We start from the raw sequence: 22,898 nt of genomic DNA on the forward strand, positions 1-22,898 counted from the left end.
CCGCGTCTTGTAGATGGGGAACTGACATATTCGGTTAATCGAATTCTGGACTCGAGACGGAGGGGACGAGGATTCCAGTATCTGGTGGACTGGGGCCTGGGGATTACAGGTTACGGTCCGGAGGAGAGAAGTTGGGTACCTGCTAGGGACATATTGGATCACTCCCTTATTGATGACTACAATCAGCAGGTAGGCCCTTCTGGGAACTCCAGGAGGAGTTCTTAGAGGGGGGTACTGTCACGGTTGGTAAACCGTGATCTTTGGGTGTTTGCACTTTGTGGTGGAATCTGTGTGTTTCGCGTCTGCACTGATTAGCTTGTGGGCATCTCCGTTAATTGTCATTAGCTACAGCTGCCACTCTTTACTCATCCACTATATATACGTCTTGTGTTTGTGAGATGGTTGTTACATGTTTGATGTGGTTTCCCTGTTCGTCTAGCTTTAGTGTTGTATGCGTTGGAGGTCTGTGTTTTCCCCAGAACCTCATCCACTCTCCGTACGTTCACTCAGCTATGGACACTTACCTTCGGCTCCATTCCCCACAGTTCCTATGCCATCCTCTCCTGCTGCCTACACGCCATCATCATTCGGATTACTCACCTTCTCTCCACCACCATCAGGATTCCTCACCTCCTCACCACCACCACGGAGTGTCGTCGTCTCAGCATCATTGTTTGTTTGTGTATTTATATTCATCTCATCTCATTAAACTGTTAATCTCACATCTGCTTCCAGACTATCCTTATACCCACCGTCACAATGTCAACATTGTAGAACATCAATGCTGAAACTAATCAACAACAGGTATTGATATCATTTTCTGTTCTCTTTAAACACATTTTCCTCTTACATGTTCTTACAACATTTCAGCCAAATATTAATTATAATTATAATTTTATGACTGAATTTCGCTATATTCACTGATAAATTCTTTGCGACTGAAGAAAGGGAGACATGAACATCTTGGATGAATTGGGGTGAGTAAATTATCAGGAAATTTTAATTCTGAAAGTGGAGTTATTCTTTTAAAAACTGTTGCTGTCATGTACTCTGTACTGTAGCATGCAAAATAATTATTTAGTTGTGTGTATTGCTTTTGCTTTGCGCAACTTGTAGGTCTCTGTCTAAAACCACTGTGACAAAATCGCTGTGTCACTCACTGACAGTGTGAACGGTGCTTAACTGGCTAACAGCAATATCTGTTCGCTCGCACTTGTCTAGAAATGTGTCGATGAATAGTGAATGTTTGTCATTGTTATTACTTGAAGTTCTGATAAAGAATAAAGCAATACATTAGTGTACTACTGTAGTGCTTTATCAATAAGTTTCTGCACTGGGCTTACACACATACCATGGCTGTTTAGGTGTTCACCACTGACCGAGCTGTGGGCTAAGTAATGGTGATGGGCGTTATGTTATTGACATGCTGCATATTTCAAGACAATAAAAGTGTTTTTTGAGCTTGCATTCATGTCAACCTGTTGTTGGGGACTCCCAAAACCAAAATATGAACCTTTCATTAACCATAATAGGGTAAACTTTAATATTAAAAAAAGGAAGTGGAGGAAAAGATGCAACATTGCAGGTGTTTTTTGCTTTGGAACCTTCAGAAAACTTTAACTTCTTTTTTTTTTTAATTGACTGTGTTTATTTTATCAACATCAAACAGGTGTAATTTTTGGTCTGATTTAAAAAAAAGCATACGTAATTTTAACTTTAAATGGAAAATATGAAACTGCAAATAACTCATTTTTGAAAAATTGCTCACTGTGACTCAGTTTGCCAGCGCAGGTCACATATATAATCCCCATAAGGAAAAAAGATTAGAATATATAGAAATATTTTTGGGAATACATATATTTATATATATTTAACTATATAACTTTATACATATTCTTAAATGTTTATATTTCATAAAAAAAAATGTTTTATTTATTAAAAATGTTTGGTGATCTCGCCATTGGTTTTTGACAAGATATACATACACATACATATGATCTTACATACTTCATGTAAGTCGTTCAGAAGTGTCGGGAGATGGACTTGATAGCATTACTCTCATAGTAGATCAGTCATTACAGGCACTTATAAATAATTTCCTCTATGGAGAAAATTTATGTGATTTACAGTTCACACTTCTTTTTTGTTAATTAAACATTGTGGAAAAATATAAATCATTATTATTATTTTAAATTATGCACAAACACTGCAGATATAATGCTGAGGAAACAATTTATTTGTTAGCTTTTACAGCTTTGTAAATCATTAAAACAAATGAACAGGTTACAGAGGTTGACACAAATGTGTGACATTACACCTGATCAGAATCAGTTATCTTTGACCACTAGTACATCTCCTTTAATCTCATATTTGATGGTGTTCCAGTTGAACACATTTCCCTTCGGCACATACGGTTCCTGGTTTGCATAAACTGCTCTAATCTGACTGCCAGAGAGAACATAATCCCACATGTGCACATCTGTAATTTCTCCTACAAAGCTCTGATTCTTATCAAAGGCATCCAGGTAGTTATCAGGGTCTTGACCGAGCAGGACGGTGCCACCAGGTTGAACTGAGTGACCTTTCTTATACAGCTGGTATGAGCTGCGATGTCCATCCACCCAGAAGGCAGAAAGACCAGTCGCAGATTCCCAGGTGATGCACACGTGGGTCTGGAAGGTGGAGAGAGGAGGCAGGTAGAAAAGCGCTCCACTCCCACTGAGGTAGAAGGACAAGCGGCCGTCTTTCTCTCTCCACACGTTGAGCTCGTCATAGTTCTGTGTGCGGTAGGCGAACAGAATGATCTCTCTCTGGCCCGGGAGCTCTGTTGCGACACGCATGCACAGAGTAAATGCTGAAAGACTCAGTTGCTTTTCAGGAGTGAGTTTAACATAACTGGAGTCGGTCTCGGTTGGAAACAGAAGCACTTTACCACCGAGACCCACTGCAAGAAAAAACCAACAGACATTTACAATAGACAAGTGAAATCCTGCTTGCAATAATCTTCATTTGATCTATTACTGTAAATCGTGTTACCTTCAGTAGCCACTGGTGTCAGACAGAAGAGACAGAAGAATAAAACCACGGGTAACATCTTACTGCAGGTCTGAGGAAAAAGTGCAAAAGAAAATCACTTAGTCCTTTAAGCAAACAAAAACTTGACTGCTTTGAAAATTGTTTTGAAAAACAGTTTATTTCTTTTAATTGTTAAATTACTATTTAAAGACAAAGGCACAAAATCTTCAATAATACATACAATGTTTAATCAGTGTTATCATAAAGATCACTTCAGATCGGCTGTGTTTCTCCTAGATGGTCATGACAAGGAGTGTCTTGGGTATTTATAAGCTGAATGGGTTGAGCCCAGATTAAGATCCTCTTTTTGTTAGAAAACCTTTTTTTTTTTTACCTGTTTAACCTGTAGAAGGAAGATGACGTGTCCTGCAGTCACATTGCTTTTATAGATTAATTTAATGAGAGAATAAGCATGTATATTTATTCTATAAAATGCATTACTCATTATACTAATCAGGTCATGTTTTATGTGTTTTATGAAAAAAAAATTAAATTCTTTTCATTCACTCTTTCATAGTTTGATTTAAAGACATTTTTGACATCTCTTATGAAACTAGAGGAGACAAATGTTTATTGGGCAAAAAAAAAAAAAAAACCTTTTACTTTTTTCTTAGAAAAAAGGAGGCATCAAACTTTAGATAAGCTCTCCATTGCTGTTCAGGAGAATTAGTTGGGTAATTAGAGACTTGGTTTGTAATTTTTCTTTCCTACCATCAGACGTGAAACTAAATGCCACTTTACAGACATCAGAAGCATAAAAAGAGAGAGTGAAGCGGGGAAACAGAGGATTCAGTGTTAAAGGGATGAAAGAGGGATTGAGCCTCCGCAGTGACTGTGTGTCTGTGTTGAGCGTTTGTCTCTCAGAAGGAGAGATGCTGTGAAAGCACCATGGAGCTGGAAGTTGCTGTTGGGTTCAGAAAACAGACCAGGTAAAAGAAATCAGTTTATTCTTTTCTTTCATGATATTAGGTTTCTTTGTGTAGTTTTGTTGGGGTTAGTAGTTGGGGGTATGCTCATGTTCTGCTTTAACCGCTTTACTTTTTTGAACACTGTTAATGAGAACAGTCTTATTTAACAAAGCACATTATATCAGTATTTAATTTATTCAGCTGTTTGCAGTCTCAGAGGTTTGGGGTCAGTTTTTTTTTTTTCAACAATGTTCACATGTGACAGTAAAGACATTTAAATTTCAAATGACATTGACAGTATGTTACAAAAGATTTCTATTCAAATAAATGCTGTTCTTTTGAACTTTTTATTCAAAGAATTCAAAAAAATGAAAGATATTTAGCACCACAATGTTTTCAATACTTATAAGGATTAGAAATGTTACAGCCAATCAGAAACTGAAGGATCATGTAACACTTAAGCTTTGCATTACAGGAATCGACTGCATTTTAAAATATATATTCAAATAGAAAAGAGTTATTTTATATTGTAATACCTTTTACTGTTTTAATGTGTTTTTGAGGTGCATAAGTGATGCCTTTAAAAAAAAAGTACAGACTGTCTGGATTTGAAAATTATTTGAGTAACGACAGAAATTGTGAAATATAATATCTGTTGCAACCTCATCTGTTATCATCACTCATCCAGACAAAACACAATAAAGCAACAGTACTATCCTCTTCTTCTCTCTCCACATAATGTAACTGTATATTCAGCATCAAACAAACTTTTATTGACTTTATTTTTATTTTTATTATTTGTTCTACGCTGGAAAAGAGATCACACTGCATCTAGTGTCGGATTCACAAATCTTAAGAAGTTCGTATGAATAAAAGTATTTTTGCAACAGTATAGGAACACACTCTCAAACGCCCCAGACATTGTTTGTATTTAGAAGTTTTTTAAGATACAGACTTGAAAATACAAAATATTCTTAACTTCATACTTGAGTTTATTCTTAAAAATATGTTTTGTGATCTGGCCAATGGTTACGAAATGATGAAATCCGCAATAATAATCATTACCACAACCTTTCTAAAGAACTGTTATCTTCAGACAAAAGTGAAAATATTGTGGTCATCCAGAACGCCTGTGAGAACTGCTCAATAAGTTGTTGTGTTTGTAAGGCCTCTAACAGTTCATGCTTTGTTTCAGCAGACATTATGCAACCATTTCTCACACACTCACACACACTCCTACACATCAAATACTCAATGCTCTTGCTGTCCCTTTCTTCAATGTACATATTATCTTAAAAATTTCAACATAAATGCTACAGTAAAAATCTGTTCGTTTTATAAATAAGTTACCCGACATTGTAAAATGATGAAAATTTATATTAGGTTCACTAATACAACACATTTTATTGTAAAATATTACATTCAACATTACAATGCATATAATTTCACAGAGTAAATATCACCTTTTATAATATATTATTTATCTATTTATATTTCTTCTTTTTATCAGTTACGTACATTTGACAAATTACTGTAATGCCTCCCATAATGCCTGAAACATTGTTGCCTTATCTTGAATTTCTTGCAATCCCAGCTGCCAGGGTTTCTGTAGAGCAGCTGTACTGCCCAACAGCAACTGTGATCATTCATTCTCCTAATTCTACTCTCTCTCATTCACGTACTCTATGAACCCATCCAATGGTCAGAGCAAAACAGCTGTTGTGTGTCACTCCAAGTTATGGGATAGCAGCACCCAGAATAGTATGAAGATAGACTCTTGCAGCACCTTTTAAGCTCTTCTATTTAGTTTGCAAGGAGATTGATCACATCTGGAGCACTTTACTGAAATCCTCAAGTTTGGTTAGTACTTAATCTGCAGAGTTTGAAACTTGCATGTAGTGAGCTTCTGAACTAACACCACATGTTGTGACTTACTTGTGATTACTTTGTTATTTGCATGAGAGTTTTAAATTAGAGAAGCTTATTGCTCATACTTATAGTTTGTTACACACACACACACACACACACACACACACACTCAATACTCAGAACACACCAACATCAGCATAGGAACTAGGGGTGGGTGATATAGCCTCAAAATCATATCACAATATTTCAAGAATATGTGATATTATGACAATATAGAAAAAAAACATGGAACAACATTTTATTGGTGATTGCAGCTGGCAGGCATTTTCCATCCTTTTCCAATGAGCTTCAGTCATCGATGACAGACTATCTAATCTGATGTGTAAATCTAGTGTCATAAGGTGGCAGCAGCTGTGTGTTCGACTTAAAGCAGACCGATCGGTATGACATTAAAATACTGCAAGACTGTCTTGGATCTTATTTACATTGGATGTGTCTGCGGCGCATTATGGCTCTGACGCGGCCACTGGAGATGATCGTGGCCACTCTAGTTTTTACACCAGCTGGCAGCCATGCTGCGGCACATTTCAGAAGCGGCTCTCTGTGCTGCTTTGCTAAAGATAGACGCCTCCTCTATTTTTGGCACTAAGAGTTTGCGCTCAAATTTGCGATAGAACTGCTCTCGCTATGTCTTACATTGATCAGTCTGCGCAGTGCTGCTTCAAGTCGAACACACCTATTGGGTTTGTGGTGTTGTTGTTGTTTGCGCTAGGGAGCATAAATGCACCATAAGTCACCCGCGTTGCTATGTCATTGATATTGCAATATGACACTTTTTATCATATTTATCATATTTTATCATATAACAGTTTATATCAGAATTATTATAAATGATATAATATGGCACACCCCTAGTAGCAACACACTCACAATCACTCAGAACACCCCAGCAACCACATAACAACACACTCAGAACACAACCACTCAAAACATCTCAGCAACAGCATAACAACACACTCAGAACACAACCACTCAAAACATCTCAGCAACTTACTTAAAACACTCCACTCACATTTTATATAAATGTAAAACTCTAGTTTGCATCAGTCATGAACAAAGAATGTCAGTGGGTATAGAGGAATGACATGAATAAAAAATGGAATGTACTTTGTCAACAATCAGCATACAGAGTTGGCAGCAGTTTTCAGAGAAGAGAGAGAATGCATGAGGTCTGTGTACACACTACAGCAGCTAGAGAACACATGCTACAGACTGTGAGATGATGCACATTTCACAAAACTTATTGAGCAACTGTGGTCAAATATGACTTAACATCTAAAAGAATGTTAAGGCGACTGATTAAGAAAAGCAGAAGTGTGTCTGGCTGGCACACAAAGGATGCAAGTCTCACCTGAGGAGTTGATCGGCAGGAGTGAGACTCATGCTCTATTTGGTCAGGGTGAGTGTGGAGATTGTAGATCCACCGACTTCAGAGAGAGTTACGAACTGCTGAAGGAACTCACAAGACTGCCATTCTATTGGGTTTTGCTACTCCAGAGAACCTGCTACCTCCCAAGGAACTTTTCCCTGCAATTCATGGAGAGAATGCCTCGGATCTGCCGATCTTGTTTACTTTATTCATGTGTCGGGAAACGGCGACAAGGGTGCTACTCAGTTCATTTAGTTATGCTGGTATCTTGTCTTTGCAATGTGAAAATCGTACTCTGTCCATTGTATTTTTTTGTTTTGTTTTATTGTATACCGCCCCCACCCCACCACCACAAAAAAAACAGACATGTCATTCGAAGTCTCTCATCTCATTTACTGATTATTCACACAACATTGACAAACAAAACCATGGCCACTTTCCCTCGTTCACCATCAACCTCTGTGGAAATTGAACCACCCCAGACATAGCAACTCCAGTCTGGCCAACTGTGCAACCTAGACCAGTTCCTCCACCTCTCACTTCATCCCAACTCAGTTCAGCAGTCCTCATCCCAGATCTCAGGTGCACTTAGCCACCACCCCTCCAGGTGGAACTGCTTCATTTTAGCCAGAACCTATGCAATTTTGCACATCCACATCCACTGAAACTACACCATCTTCCTCAGTGTCATAGCATTGCCTACCTGGTTCCCTATCTGTCAGTCACTACGAGTTATGTCGAACGACATATGGGGTCTCACTTGGGAGGCCAATCATCTCTGAATTTAAGAGAAAACGCCAATGAAAAATGGCTAGTGGATTAACATAGCTGAGCCACTCCCCGTGCCAACGGGTATAAATAGGGCGACAGGTGCATCCACTCATTAGATTTTTGCTTCGGATCTGAGTAGTTGATGAGAGCAGTAACTACAAAGCCACTTCATCTTTGTTTTGAGGAGCTGTTCCTGGTCGGTGTGACGGCGCGGTACAGCGGTGTCCCTGTGAAACGGCGATTCCCCTGGGCGCTTCGGCTAAAAGAGACAGTTCCTAAAAGAGCAAATCATGGACGATTCGTGTCTTTTTCAAGATGCCGTTTCGTCCGTGTCTTTCTGGATGCGGTCGTTTCCTTTCTTCGTTTGACAGTCATGAGCGATGTCTGCAGTGTCTGGGCATCCAACACGCTGAGGCTGCGCTCGTGGATGACTCATGCGTCTACTGTGGGCGTATGAACATGGCAGCACTGCGATCGCGTCTCTCACTCCTCAAGGGGAGTGCAGCAGACCCCTCTGTTGCCACCCATCCCGGTTTCTCTGGCTCGAGCAGAGAACCGCCGGCTGGCGCTCTGGGAGATCTGTGGGTTACAGTGAGAGCTTCTCCGCTGGGCCACGCCCCACGGTGACCACACCGCCCAGTCCCGAGCCCTCGCGGCTGGATGATTGGTTTCTCGGCGCGGGACGAGGCTGACAACCTCGTTCTGCTCCGGTGCCTTTCTTCCCGGAGGTGCATGAAGAGGTGACGAAGTCGTGGACAGCCCCTTTCACGGCCAGAAGCCGCTCGTCTCCCTCTTCCATCCTCACCACCTTCGATGGCGGGGCAGCCAGGGGGTACGTGGATGTTCCCCAGCTGGAGAGAGCGGTTGCGGTGCACTTGTGCCCACAAAACGCAGCCACTTGGAGGAATCATTCGCGTCTCCAGTCCAAGGCCTTTAAGCTGTCGGCCACACTCGCTGCCAAGGCTTACAGTGCTGTGGGGCCAAGCTGCCTCCGCCCTGTTTGCCATGACTATCCTGCAGGTACACCAAGCCAAGGCGCTCAAAGCAATGCACGAGGGTGGTACCGACCCGGGGTTGATGCAGGAGCTGCGCACGGCGACTGACTTCGCCTTACAGGCGACGAAGGTCACGGTGCGGTCCCTCTGAACCTGGCTGAGATGAGGCACATGGACAAAGCCCGCTTTCTCGATGCTCCCATCTCCCAGGCAGGCCTGTTCGGCGACGCTGTCGAGGACTTTGAGCAGCAGTTCTCGGCGGTGCAAAAGCAGACTGAGGCCATCCAACACATCTTGCCCCGACGTGTTCCTCCGGTTGCCACCACTCCGTCACGGGCAGTGCCTCAGCCTGCTCGTCGCCGTGGGCGCCCCCCTGCGTCCTCCACACCAGCTCTGGCCCGTACTGAGAGTTCTTCGAGGCCAGCGTGTCGAGCCCCGTGTCACTCCCGGCTGCAAAGTCCTCAAGGAAGTCGACTAAGCGGCCCTGACACGGGCAACTCGGAGATGTGGGGAACTGCTCTTCAGGAGCTGGCGAAGACAGCACCACTCCTCCCCCAGAGGAGGGCCGGGTGGAGAATCTTCAGTTTATGTTTCGTTCTGTTCCTCCGTCGAACGGCCAGTGGCACCCACTTTTTCAATAAAAGAGCAAATTCCCTTTCCTCCGAGTTGCAAAGCTCGCGGGTTGACAATGAGCGACGCCGCCTCCTCACTCTCACCCAGGACGCCCCCTTTCGCCAGCGGCCAAGAGGTCCCGGTTCGGAGACGCAACGCCTCTCCACGCATCTCTGGCCAGTTCCTCCGGGAACACTGGGAGTGTGGCTGTGATGACTCAGGACGCAATGCTTTTGGGCCTTCCGACACGACTCCCCATTGCTGCACCACTGCAAGAAAGGTTGGACACCCTGAAGGTGTATGTGGCTGCCATTGCAGCCCATCACGATGCAGTAGACGGCTGGTCCCTGGGGAGGCATGACCTGATCGTTAGGTTCCTGAGGGGTGCCAGAAGATTACATCCTCCTAGGACACCCATGATTCCCTCCTGGGACCTCTCTATTGTCCTGGCGGGACTTCAGAGGGGTCCCTTTGAGCCGCTGGATTCAGTCGAGCTTAAGTTCCTGTCTCTCAAGACAGCGCTCCTGATCGCGCTCACTTCCATCAAGAGGGTCGGGGACCTCCAAGCATTTTCGGTAAGTGAAGAGTGCCTTGTGTTCGGGCCGGCCTACTCTCACGTTGTCCTGAGACCCCGGCCTGGATACGTGCCCAAGGTTCCCACCACTCCCTTCCCGAGACCAGGTGGTGAACCTGCAAGCGCTGCCCCTGGAGGAGGAAGATCCAGCCTTGGCGTCGCTGTGTCCCGTAAGAGCGCTTCGCATATACGTGGACCGCACCCAGAGCTTTAGAACATCTGAGCAGCTTCTGGTCTGCTTGGAGGTCAGCAGAAGGGGAAGGCTGTCTCTAAGCAGAGGTTGGCCCACTGGATAGTGGATGCCATCGCCTTGGCTTACCATTCCCAAGGCAAGCCGTGCCCCCTGGGGGTGAGGGCCCAGTCCACATGGAGTGTTGCCTCCTCCTATGCGCTGGCGCACGGCGCCTCTCTGGCAGATATCTGTCGAGCTGCGGGCTGGGCGACACCTAACACCTTTGCGAGGTTTTACAACCTCCGTATAAAGCCAGTTTCTTCCCGTGTGTTGGGTAACAGGTAATTGACGGGAAGGGCTGGCTCTGTGTCAAGCTTGCTGCGCCATTCCCCCTAACACGGGGATGTGAGCGCCTTTCTTCTCCCAGTAGAGTTCCCCGGTTGGCGTACCCTGGTCGAGCATCCTCCAGCACCCTCGGCAGTCAGACTTGGTGGAGCAGTCTGTCGCCAGGCCCAGTACTAGCATTAGCATGCCCGGAGTTCCGGTCAGCCCCTGTACTGGGCTAGGTGTTCATATGGCTTGGTTCCCTACAGGGAATCCCATATGTGTATTCTTCCACGGTACGGTTTCCCTCTTGGCAAACCCGTGTCTTCCCTTGACAGACCCGTTCTGTCAGTCTCTTCTGGCAGCCTCAAAGGTAGGACCTGCCTCAGAGACCCCTTCCATATGTAGTACTGCCCCCTAGGTCAGTCCATATCAGTATATCCACATGTCACCTCCCTACGGGTAGGATGTGGTCTCCGTAGCGACCTTTTCCTAAGGCTCGCTTCCCCATTGTCTTGCCAGCTGAAAGAACAAATAGGGAAGATTTGAAGCAATCTTCCTCTGAAGGTTGAAATCCCTTCCATTAACTTTATGTGGGCAGAACAGCAGCGTGGCCTTCTCCAGCAGCGATGTACTCACCCTTTGGCCCCTTCGGTACCAAGGTCAGTGAATTTGTCACATGAGCTACAAAAAATGGAGTCTGCCTTGATGTCTGAAGTCCATTTCATGGTGGAGCAACTTTAGGTCGAACTTCAGAGTAACATAAGAGCTACACAAAAGGATCATGAGCAGTTCTCCACTGAATGTAGTCATTGCATAACTCAGGTTGACAAGCTAAGCACTCAACTTAAAGAACTTCAAACAGACATGGAGAAAGTCAAACGGCAAGATGAAAACATGACTGATCACCAAGTTAAAGGGGTACAACCAACCTCCTGTTTCACACATATACCAGAGTGTCATCCTATTCCTGCAGGAAAATGTGACCTTTTAAAATTGACCTTTCCCACATTTGGAAGACCGTCTGATGATGCTGATTCTCTGCTGTATCTAAAATGATGTCAGGACTTTTTAGCATTGCATTCTCTTGCAAAGAGTGACTTGCTGGCAACCTTCTTTTTGAGAAAAATATTACATAAACATAAATACACATTTATTTCTTATTTATAAAGATAAAAAATATAAATACATCTTTAATTAAAAAATAGGCTTGTAATATATTTGTAAAATTATAATAAAGCCAAAATAAACAATATAAATATTTTCTGTAAAATATCCACCCATATGAGAAACATTTAGCCATTTAAGCAATATCAAATTTATTTTTACAGGACTTTCCAAAACAGTTTTAAAGACAAACGTGCTTTATAACCTCCAATGAGCAGCTTGAGAAATCACAAAACAACTTAAACAAACTACTTTTAAATAGATATTTCAAGAAACTATACAGATTTGTTTTATTTCTGACAGTTAAAAACAATTGTAATGGACAGTTCTGCATTACCAACAGAGTTAGTAAATATGGAAAATACAGCATGTATAAGCAAATCTAAATGGATAACTGGAGTGCATCCCAGAAGCCCTGCAATGTGGGCAAGTCTTCCTAAATCTGATATTGAGCCAGTGATCGACTGACAGCATCTCAATGAATCAAAACTCAATGTGTCCTTTGATTATAAAATAGCAAAGTCAGCTAACCTGAGCAGCTTGATGGTTATTGATGCTTCATTCTGGATCCATTGCTGTTGTCTGTATAGGATGGAGGATCAGGACAGGGTCAGTCAGGCCTCCAGCAGCGCCACAGTGTCCTTTCTGCCGATAAGAGACAAGGTGAATCACATACACATATGGACAAACACACACGACTACATATTTCAAACACACTGACTGTGTGATTATATACGTCCAGTGTCATGAAAAAGTGCAGGCGTTTGGAAAGAGATGTCAAGCAGCGAAGAGAGACCCCAACTGTCCTGTGGTGATCAGAGGATGGCTGTACAAGAGGGTAACGATTAGAGCACAATACTGACCATCTCTGTGTGTGTCTATGACAGCATCACCTGATAATAAGAAATATTTTACATTTTATATCTTTTTTACTTCATTTTATATCTTTTTTAACTTTTTTTCAGCTGTAATGTTTGTTTATTGGTTTCATATATGAAAAATCATTATTCCATTTTCTTTTTAAATGAATAAGTTCTAAAGTACTAAAATTAATCAAATAAAACTGAAATTATCAAAGTTCTATATAAATATAAAAATTTAAAAATATAATTAAATACTATAATAGCATATAAATACTATAATTATATATTTTGGCCAATATCATTTATTTTTAAAACAAAAAAAAAAATATCTATTTTAAGAGATTTACATTTCCACGTAGCTTTTTCTTTTACTTTAAGCCCCACAATAAGTTTTTTACAATTATATATATATATAGATATATATATTGTAAACATGGTCTTTCTAAAAACATAACTGCATTTAAAAAAAAATATCTGATCATAACTGTCTTTTTCTGTAGGACAGCACTGGACTGAAATTGTGGAAAAGAAGATGGTTTGTTCTCTCCAATTACTGTCTCTATTATTACAAAGGTAAAAAAAAAAAATCTATGTGATTGTCTTATCTATGTATTTGACTTGAATTAGATGTTTTAAAGTGCAATCTTTTTTTTCATTTAAAAAATAATTAAATTATAATTTTTCTCTTTAGGTATTTAAGTCTTATTCCCTGAAACCCCTCTTTAAATCTGTGTCTCCAGACAGCCGTGAGGACTCTGTTTTGGGCAGTATTCCTCTTCCCAGCTACAGGATCCTCTACTGCTCCCCTAGAGAGTGCAGGAACCGGAAATATGCATTCAAGGTGGGAGTGAACGTCTTTTGGAGGAGCCGCATGAATCTAAATGTTCATATGGTCTCATTGTACACCTGTGCGTGTAGGTGGTTCATGAGGGGATGCGGCCGTACATCATGAGCGCTGAAACCCAGGAGGACATGTTGGGTTGGGTCAGGGCTCTCAGCCAATCGGCAAGCATGGAGGCTGATGACATCATCAACAGGTGAACCTGAGCTCTCGGTCTAAAATCACTCCACTTGTATGGAATCTGCTATTTACTTTAATATCTCTTCTTCTTTAGACGCTGTGCAAGTTTTCAGGACTTCACTCAGATGGGCGATAACGCTGAAACCATGGAGCTCCAGCACACGGCCATGTTTCCTCAACGAAACGCCCAGACCACAACAAAACTGAGCAGGGTACAGACAGAACCGAATCTAATGGATCAAGACATGATGGGAATTAAAATGAAGACACCAGAGCTGAGAGGAAGACATGAGAGCATACCAATGTAAATGATCTGAGATGCTTCAGAATGATGATGAACTGAAAGAGTCTTCATAGCCTTTTTATACTCATGTCTTACACATTTGGTAGCATTTAAATTGAAGTTAGTCAAGGTCAATCGTGGTCTCTTGTGCCAAAACAGCATAATTTAGCTTTGGATTACCATCTAATAGTCATCTGTTGTTGTTGTTGTTGTTACTGCCCTCTTAAGAACTCTCTATACAATTTAATTGTTGTAAACTAGTTAGTGTTAAACCAGATGAGAACCCTTTCTATGTAATCTCTTTCTATAAATAACAAGGCTTTTCCACTTGGTCCATTATCAGTGGTGCCATCGTGTTCTTCAATAACAGCCTCTTTGCAAATACCTGCAAGTTGCAACCCATTGTGACAGATTCACAAAACAATCCACAATGCATTAAGCTTAGCTCTCTTTCTCTCTGTCAGCGCACCTGAAGCTACTGAGCGGTCTCAGAGTTTTCTGAACGCAGATGAGGAACCTTTTTGCTTCCTTCATCCGAAAGCAGTCTTTAAACAGCCTCCATTTCCCAGAGAGCATCATGGGTCACCGTGCCATAGTAATATGGGCAGAGCGGATGGTTGGCACATGGATAACTGCTCGAGTGCTCCAATGTCACCCTGCATCTACACAGAAAGGGGACATCTGCTCGACAAGGTGGGAATTAGGTATATACTGTATGCAAAAGTGCTGATACTGTGCAAAAATACACACTTTCTTTAACTTAACTGTCTGTCTGTGTTTCAGTCCGAGTTTCCATGTTCTGTGTGCTACTGTTCCAACTACCAAACAGCAGAACACACGCCAATGTGCAAGGTAAGACAAATCTGTAAAAATAATAATATTATCAGTGTTTCAAAGTAAATTTTCCATGCAATACAGTAAATACAAAATTCCTCATTTTTGATTGGACATCTGTTTAGTTTCTGCAAAACGGATCAGTTTGAAAAGACAATTTTGTAACACTATCATGTGGTCTCGTCATTTTACATATTGCTCTAAAAAGTTACAGTAAAGCCACAAGTAGGCACATACTGCAGTTTATTAGATTTTTTTAATGCCATTTTTTCAGCATACAAATGTCATTTAGAAAATGATGTATAAGTCACTGAAATTGCATTTTCAAGAAAAGATTAATGGAGTGTTTTACAAGAAAATAATATTTCATTTAACTTAAAAATGTCAAGGTGTGAAAATAGTTTCTACACTAATTTTACACCATTATTAACTACTTTATGTTGCTCCAGGCAGGTAAATCAGACAACATCATGGAGAGAGAAATACAACCAATCAGAGATCTGGAAAATGATACAGATGTGAGTGCACTATGTGTGTGTTTGTGAGAATTCATAATAAAGTTAAGAATATATTTTTTTTACATCTTTGGGGCTTGAAATAATCAAGATGGAGGTTATAAGAGGAGGTATGTTTTCGTAAGAAATGCACCTTTTTCTGAAGAACATTTTCACAAATCCAGCCTATTGTTAGTTTAGTATCCTATTAATATACTACTACAGTTTTTATTAATATTTAGTATTTTTATTTATATAAAAAAAGTTTTAGTAATTTTGTTGTTTTTGTCATTTTTGGTTAAAAAAAAAACTAAGTTTTAGTTGAACAAATTTTGGTACTTCAACTTAAACGAAATAAACAAAAATGAGAAATGTCGAAGCTACAAACAGAAATAAAATACATTTGTTTCTGTTTTTTCATTTTATTCATTTGAATAGTTTAACTGTAATACCCCTGATCCAGATCCTAGAGCTTGTCTTCCTGTCGTTCAGGTGGTCCTCACTCGTCTGTGTGGTTGTGATAAACTGCTGCTGTCTGTCTCTATGCAGCTGGCTCAGTTACAGGCAGATAAGGTTCGTCACACAAACAGATCATACACTGAAAGCTTGCATATAAAACACCTCACAAGCATTCCTGCCTGCTCTCTCCTTTTCTTTAGAAAAGCATTGAGTATGCTTTAGAAATCAAATGGCTGGGGATGGAAGACAGACTTCCTGGAGAGCAGGAAGTATCCCGGAAGGCTTTGCTTCAGGAGGAGCTGGTTACACTCAGAGCCAGAATATGTGATTTGTCATCGGTACAGTACTGTGTGTATGTGTGTGCTAGGGTTGCACGATTAAGATAGCAATACGACTTAGTGAGATAAATTGCAAAGGCTGTGTGTTTTAGAGTGAACCACAGCACTGTGTTCATTTACACGCAAGCAGCTCATGAGTCACAAGCTTGAGTCACTTTAACATGCATTTGGGAACGCAACATGAGCCAAACATCTTCCCAAACTTGTAATGAGCAGCGCTTATCAACAAGAAATGCTTTAAGGGCTCCCTGCAGGTTTTATCAAAATAAAGCTTGATGGTTTAACATTTGAAAAGATGAAATTAAGACAGCCATAAATATTAGGGTTGTAAGTTTAAAATAAAATTGTAAAATTTTATTAAATTACTTTTTCTTTTTTTATTATCTTAATGATGAAATATTACTCTCTCTCTCTCTCTCTCTCTCTCTCTATATATATATATATATATATATATATATATTATTTTTTATTTTATTTTTATTTAGTGATTTTTATATTTTTATTCAGCACTACTCCTACTAATTATTATATTATTATTATTATTATTATTATTATTATTATTTTACAGCAATATTGATTAATCATCACAAAATGTTACAGAACTACAAACAAGCCATTTTTAACTGTATTTTAAATTTCAGAAAAATCACAATTAGGTCTTTCTCCTCAATTCATGCAGCACTATTTTGTGCTTATCGTAAAGCCCTGTGTATATTTTGTACATATTTAATTTTGTTTTGGCAATTATTTAATTATCTTAGAGAAATTAATGTTAATTTATTCAACAGACATTATACAATTAAGTGTTTTTACGCAGTTAAACTTCCGGTTTGTTATATCTGCATTTTACAGCCAATGATCATGCTTTTAAATTGACCATAAATCGGCCGATATCTGTATATGCATCATTTCATGCATGCTATTAATGTATGAATCAGAGCTACTAAAGCAAATGCCTATTTTCTTCAGGAGATGGACAAATTGTGGAGTGATTATGAAAGGATGGAGAGTGAGCTGTCTGTTTTCCATTCTCACCTCCAACACATCCTTCACTTTGGATCACCACAGGTAATGCACACAAACTCTTAAGTGATGCTCTGCTTAGTGGTTAAAGATATGGACCAGTAATCACATGTTTTAAGGTTGTTCAAAGTCACTCTGGATAAATGCATCTGCTAAATGACTACTTGAAGAATTAAATCCAAACTCTATAACAGGAGCAGATTCAGGCACAGAGGCAGCTCTGGATGATGGAGGATATCTTGTGCGGTTTGAGGGTGAACAAGAACCGCTTTATGGCCTTACTGGGTCTACAGAGGCAGTGTGGTGAGTAAATGTATCAGTCTGTGTCAAAGTGCATTAATTTTAGGATGCATACCTAAATAGTCCTCTCATTCCATCCTCCAGTTCCTCAGCCAAAACCTGTTTCCTACTGTGAGGGCGAGTTAGGAGGCCTCAACATGGTAATGAGATGCACTTAACAATGACGTTGCCTCAAATCACCAATTCTTAATAAAAAAAATAATGTGATAAAATTTTATTTTTTTAATTAAAATTGTTTTAATAAAGATACTGAATTGGATCAGCACAGACCCGATAAGCCTGAAAAATGTTACACTAGTGCTGTCAAACGATTAATCATATTCCAAAATAAAAGTTTGTGTTTATAATAAGAGTATGTGAGTCTACTGTGTATATTTAATATTTATATATAAACACACACACACACATATACTGTGTGAACTTTTATTCTGGATGTGATTAATCATTTGACAACCCTATTTTACACTAATGTTTTGAGTATAAATATACATACAGTAAATAAGAAAACATTCATATTTTGAAAAATACAGCAGAAAACTATGAGCATTTTAGCTAAAGAAACAAAGAAAATGTGCTAAAATTTTATACAAGTAAATTTGCATTCTATTGCACTGAAAAAAATGGGTCAAAGACGCTAAGATCTCCATCAAAAGAAATTTAAAAAAGTAATTTCATGTCCATAGAAAGCACCTTCAATGGTTGCAAATAAGTTTTTGGAGAATAAAATGTCAAACTTTGGTTTAAATAATGTTACATTGTCATTCACTATATTTTTGTAAAAATTCAAACATCATGCTTATTCTGACTTACATATTAAAACAAATATAAAACAAGAATAAGGAAGCATACTGAATTGTATTGTGTTTTAAATGAGTAAAAAATTCTTAATAACCAATGGGCAAAACCTAGGACAGAGGCAAATTTAAAACATATAACTAATTAGTATTTGGTTTGAAATTAATTAGTCTTTTAATATGTCAAAAATTGATTTTTGTTGTAAATATGCCTGACAAGATTGTTACACTGAATACAATTTTAGTGTAAACCAGGGGAAAATTATATTAATGTTTTGCTCAGAAAAACAAAAACTAAATTGCAATTAAATTAAAACAGAAAACTTTTACACTGGGAAAAACTGACACTGGGTCCTTGGCATTTTAAAAGTTTGATGTAAAGATGATACCTTTCTTTTCTCTCATGTAAAAGGAGTTTGTGACTGAAGCAGAGCAGCAGGACTACATGAAGATCCACCAGAGTTATAAGAAATGGACCCGTGAGAGTCCTGCCGACAGCAGAACGAGCACCGAACCTGAAGCCTCACATGAACCGCTGCGTCTGACACGTGTTGTGACATCAACACTTCCGACATCACTAATCGCAGAGCGCATTTTTGTGGACGACCCCTATTCTGAGCCGTCCCAACAAATCACACTGCAGTCAGGACTGAGGAGCAGCCAGAGGAGCACGACGAAGAAACCCAGCACAACTCTGCATGAGACAGCCGACAAAAACAGACACTTACACTGGGCCGACGGACCGGAAGAGATGCAACAAAAGAAACCAGCACAAAATCACAACTGCAGAGCCAGAGAGAAGGCACTGGCTGACAGAAAGACCTGGACAAACCATCAGCAAGAGGTGAGATTTAGCTCATTTAGACTGATTTCTGAAGGATCAGAAAAGTAATGATGCTGAAAATTCAGCTTTGCTTTAAATGAGTAAATTACATTTTTAAATATATACAAATAGAAAACAGTTTATGTTTCACAAAAAATTAACATCAGAATTTGAATCTTTAAAAATGAATACCGCAAGGTACCAAAACCCAGAGCCTGCTGGGAAACATTGTTAAATCTCAAACAAAATGACCCAGATTGCAATCAATATAAATATGGATGATTATGTGCATGTGTGCATGAATGCATGTTACAGCTCGAGCCTGGAGCCTTGTGCCTTACAAACTCTGAGTCTGACTGCGATGCTGCTGTGAGCTCTCAGAAACACCAAACTAAACCCAGACACACGGATAAAAGAGACAGAAGCACGAGGTATGGACATTTACACAATCAGTGTGTCAATTCAGTCAATATACTGCATAAAAAAGTTAAATTGACCAAAATAATATATATATATATATATATGCATGAATACAAATACCCTATGCATGGTTAAAATTATATATTTGCATGAATTCAAATATCCTGCATGGTTTCAAAGTTGTACTCAATCTTTAATTTCTCTGTGCACTTTAGGTCATGCATGTTATTTGTTTGTGCACGTCTTTAACACCACATTTTAATTCAGTCTGAGTTTTGTTATCATAGATGAATAACTTATTTATTCTACTGTTGTAAAGTCTCAGTTTCTCCCTTGTTGAGACTACAGTACATTCTTCTGAACACGGTTCATTCTCTTCTTTCAGTTCCACCAGAGGGCACTTCATAGACGATATTCATCCCTTGAAACTCATTACAGCCAGTGACAAAGAGACAGACGTCCAGAAGTACACAGCAGGTACAGTACATGCATTTGCTGAATATTCTGAACATTCGGATGGAATTATCAGGAACAATTAATATTAATAATACAACAAAACGCTCAAAGAAAAATCTAAATAATACTCAAACAGCCTTTTTAATATTTCAAGTACTACTTGAAGTCATTTCGGCATCTTTAGTATCACCTGCATCACAACTTGCAAAGCAAAGGATTTCACCTCAGCGCACAAGCAATTGTTTAATAATACAATCCTGTCATGTATGTTTCTCTTCTCTTCCAGATTCTGCTGTTGTAAACTTGAGTAATGGTCACAGCAGTGATGGATGCAGATATAAAAGCCACAGGAATGAGTCGGCCAACCCAATAATGTCACAATGTGTTGATGCAAAAGTGCACAATGAATGCAAGGACAAAAAATCACAACAGTCATCTCGCAATGACATCATCGTCATAGAAAGCCACTCCATCAATCATATTTCAACTCTTACGGTGTTTAAAGGACATCAGGGAAACAATCAAATGCACAAATCTCATAAAAAGAACAGACAAAAATATTCAGTCTCCACTAACGTTAAATCTGAGTGTTTTCCGTCAAATAACCGACAGTGTGAGTTAGTTCCTGTCTGTGTTCATGATGCAAAACCTCAAGAATCTCTCCTTCCAGTGGAGAATCAACAACCAGAACAGGGACCCAATCAAATGCCTGATAAACCGGTGGGAGGAGACTGTGGGCGGAGCCAAAGTCCCAAAACAATGGCACGTCTTTGCCAAGCTTATGGCATACAAGAAATCCCCAATCAATCGTCAGACACTCAACCAATCACAACCTCTGACAATCAATTGAAGCCCAAGTCTGACCAATCCAAACCAGAGCCTTACGTTTATGAGGAAATCCAGTTTAGCCCACCAAGATCAGAAGAGAACCAGAAGAATCAAACCAGTGGAGATGAAACACAGCCATCAAACCTCACTGTAAACGAGTCTGGACCGACTCACACTGAGGTCAAGAGGGAGTACAGAACAAAAAATACAGAGAAAAGTCAACCAGGAAGTGATGTTTCGTGCAATAGAGGGAAAAAGTTGAAAGTTTACAGCTCCTTAAAGAAAAGCTCAGTAATAAATCACAATGTCCAGGACTGCCGTCCACGGATAACCATGCTCAGCACCAGCCTGTAGACTAGAGAGCGGCTGCAGAAAGTGTGAGTGAATGAGGCAATAAGACACAAAGACAGAAGACGGTGAATATCTGAATTGAATAGATAATAAATGGTAAGTTTAAGTATTAATCTACGAAATAAAATTTCATAAAAGCTTCACTCCTTAATGGAATACAATAATATCATGCTCATGTCTGTGTGTGGAGATCCTGTTTAATTAGGGATGAAGAAAACTATATTTTCATGTCAAACTGCAGTTTTAGTTGAGAATGGGTTATTTTGTGTCATTAAACAACTGTCAAGAGAAGAAATCATCATTTTTTTACATGCATATTAAGTTTATTTGACTACTAATATAATATCTGCATACAAACTCTTAAGGTTATTAATTGACTTAAGGAATATTCCTTACATTTCTACATGTGCATTAGCTTTGTTATGTGTTTGACAATTGATAAACACATCTGTGGCTTATTAATGGCTTTCTGTGATTTTGCCAAGTCAGACAATGCTCCTGGATCAACATCCTAGTTAGACTATAAACAGACAGATTTTAAGGTTATCAGTTAGATAACATTTTGGTCCAGAAAAAAATAAAGGTTGATGATCCAGGAAAATGTTCAGCATGGCAAAAGTCATAATAATATATTAGAAGTGATTTATTAAAATAACTTTGTACTTTCATTGCAGTGTTATGTGATGCTGTCTTTGTTGTTTTCCAATTAAACCATCTCATGTTTTGATCCTACAGATTATTTCATTATTGTATTTAACAACAGGAAACCCAGAGACACACTATGCTAACATGTAAATATAAAACTCTGATCTGGATATAATATATGAAATGAATAGTAAACGTTGGCTCACAATTCACAAATGAAAGTTTCGTCATCCTTTACTCAACCTTATGTTAATCCATATGATTTACTTTCTTCTGTAGAACACAAAATACGTTTAGTGGAATGTTCAAACTGCTCCTTTTCCATAAAAAAGGCCATTGGTTATGCCTGTCATGGCCCAGAACTGAAGAAAGTATCCTAAAAATAACATTATAATAGTAGTCCACACGACTTGTGCGCTACATTACTTACTGAAGCCATGTGTAAGAAACACAAGAAAAATCTTCAAATCTCCTGAATCTCCTTGCGGGTGATTATAAACAGATATCAAATAAATTAGCTGTGATTAAAGTGACATTTCTGATCTGAGATTTTGAATCTCAGTGACTCGGATCACTCGGATCACTTTAGAATATGTTCACTAGGAACAGACTTGTTTTATTTATTTTCTTGTTTATTTATTATCCACAAGACTACACATTATACGCACTTGTACAAATTGTTGTACACAGCACATTAGTATTTACACATTTATATAAATTATTAGATGACATTACAAGCCTCTTCTCTCTATTAGTCAAACTCAATTTATAGAGTCAAACTGTGAAACTTATGATTGTGTAAATGCAGGTGTTTTCATGGTCCACTGACTTGTTTTTATTTTTAATTTTTTTAATGAGCTAGACCCGATTCAATGAATGGCCAGAAACTAAAATGAAACAAAAAGGGAAACGAATGAACAATTATTTTATTTAAAGACTGAATTGTAATAAAGTCGCACATGTAGGCTTGTGTGAAGCACACAAAGCAGAGCAGATGCAGCTGAGAGCGACTGAAGCTGAAGCTCATGTGCTGTTAGTCTCGGTGTGAGACACGAGTGAGAAGAGCAGCA

The 22,898-nt window shown here is 39.4% G+C and overlaps 2 protein-coding genes across 7 annotated transcripts; one reads left to right on the forward strand and one right to left on the reverse strand.

Annotated features, from left to right (window-relative positions):
• The first annotated feature begins 252 nt into the window (after positions 1-252).
• On the forward strand, positions 253-21,915 carry LOC113092661 (pleckstrin homology domain-containing family A member 4-like). 4 transcript variants are annotated; one of them, XM_026258352.1, is made up of 21 exons: positions 253-804; positions 945-977; positions 3,793-4,004; positions 12,487-12,559; positions 12,639-12,734; positions 13,260-13,332; positions 13,500-13,600; positions 13,678-13,796; positions 13,875-14,084; positions 14,528-14,756; positions 14,847-14,915; positions 15,347-15,415; positions 15,830-15,964; positions 16,051-16,188; positions 17,158-17,256; positions 17,406-17,514; positions 17,596-17,651; positions 18,718-19,149; positions 19,444-19,559; positions 19,934-20,025; positions 20,291-21,915. In XM_026258352.1, exons 3-21 carry the CDS (start codon positions 3,964-3,966, stop codon positions 21,184-21,186), a joined length of 3,153 nt encoding a protein of 1,050 aa, XP_026114137.1. In that variant the 5' UTR covers positions 253-804; positions 945-977; positions 3,793-3,963; the 3' UTR covers positions 21,187-21,915. The 4 variants fall into 4 exon arrangements, with proteins under 4 accessions (XP_026114137.1, XP_026114140.1, XP_026114139.1 ...); XM_026258354.1 differs by lacking the exons at positions 253-804; positions 945-977 and having other exon boundaries at positions 3,799-4,004; positions 15,884-15,964; XM_026258353.1 differs by lacking the exons at positions 253-804; positions 945-977; positions 3,793-4,004 and adding an exon at positions 5,550-5,843.
• LOC113092684 (pentraxin fusion protein-like) lies at positions 2,216-12,446 on the reverse strand. 3 transcript variants are annotated; one of them, XM_026258395.1, is made up of 3 exons: positions 12,428-12,446; positions 3,037-3,106; positions 2,216-2,944 (listed from the first exon to the last, which is right to left on the reverse strand). In XM_026258395.1, exons 2-3 carry the CDS (start codon positions 3,092-3,094, stop codon positions 2,328-2,330), a joined length of 675 nt encoding a protein of 224 aa, XP_026114180.1. In that variant the 5' UTR covers positions 3,095-3,106; positions 12,428-12,446; the 3' UTR covers positions 2,216-2,327. The 3 variants fall into 3 exon arrangements, with proteins under 3 accessions (XP_026114180.1, XP_026114179.1, XP_026114181.1); XM_026258394.1 differs by lacking the exon at positions 12,428-12,446 and adding an exon at positions 3,257-3,362; XM_026258396.1 differs by lacking the exon at positions 12,428-12,446 and adding an exon at positions 3,217-3,235.
• Positions 21,916-22,898: the final 983 nt, after the last annotated feature.

The sequence above is a fragment of the Carassius auratus genome, unplaced genomic scaffold, assembly GCF_003368295.1.
Source record: "Carassius auratus strain Wakin unplaced genomic scaffold, ASM336829v1 scaf_tig00214714_1_2670353, whole genome shotgun sequence".
Taxonomy (NCBI): domain Eukaryota; kingdom Metazoa; phylum Chordata; class Actinopteri; order Cypriniformes; family Cyprinidae; genus Carassius; species Carassius auratus.

Coding starts and splice junctions, on each gene's coding strand:
- LOC113092684 (XM_026258395.1), bottom strand. CDS start 3,094: ATGTTACCCGTGGTTTTATTCTTCTGTCTCTTCTGTCTGACACCAGTG. Junction 2,945..3,036: donor GACACCAGTGGCTACTGAAG/GTAACACGATTT, acceptor TTTTTCTTGCAG/TGGGTCTCGGTGGTAAAGTG.
- LOC113092661 (XM_026258352.1), top strand. CDS start 3,964: ATGGAGCTGGAAGTTGCTGTTGGGTTCAGAAAACAGACCAG. Junction 14,757..14,846: donor GGGGACATCTGCTCGACAAG/GTGGGAATTAGG, acceptor TCTGTGTTTCAG/TCCGAGTTTCCATGTTCTGT. Junction 15,416..15,829: donor ATCTGGAAAATGATACAGAT/GTGAGTGCACTA, acceptor TCATTTGAATAG/TTTAACTGTAATACCCCTGA.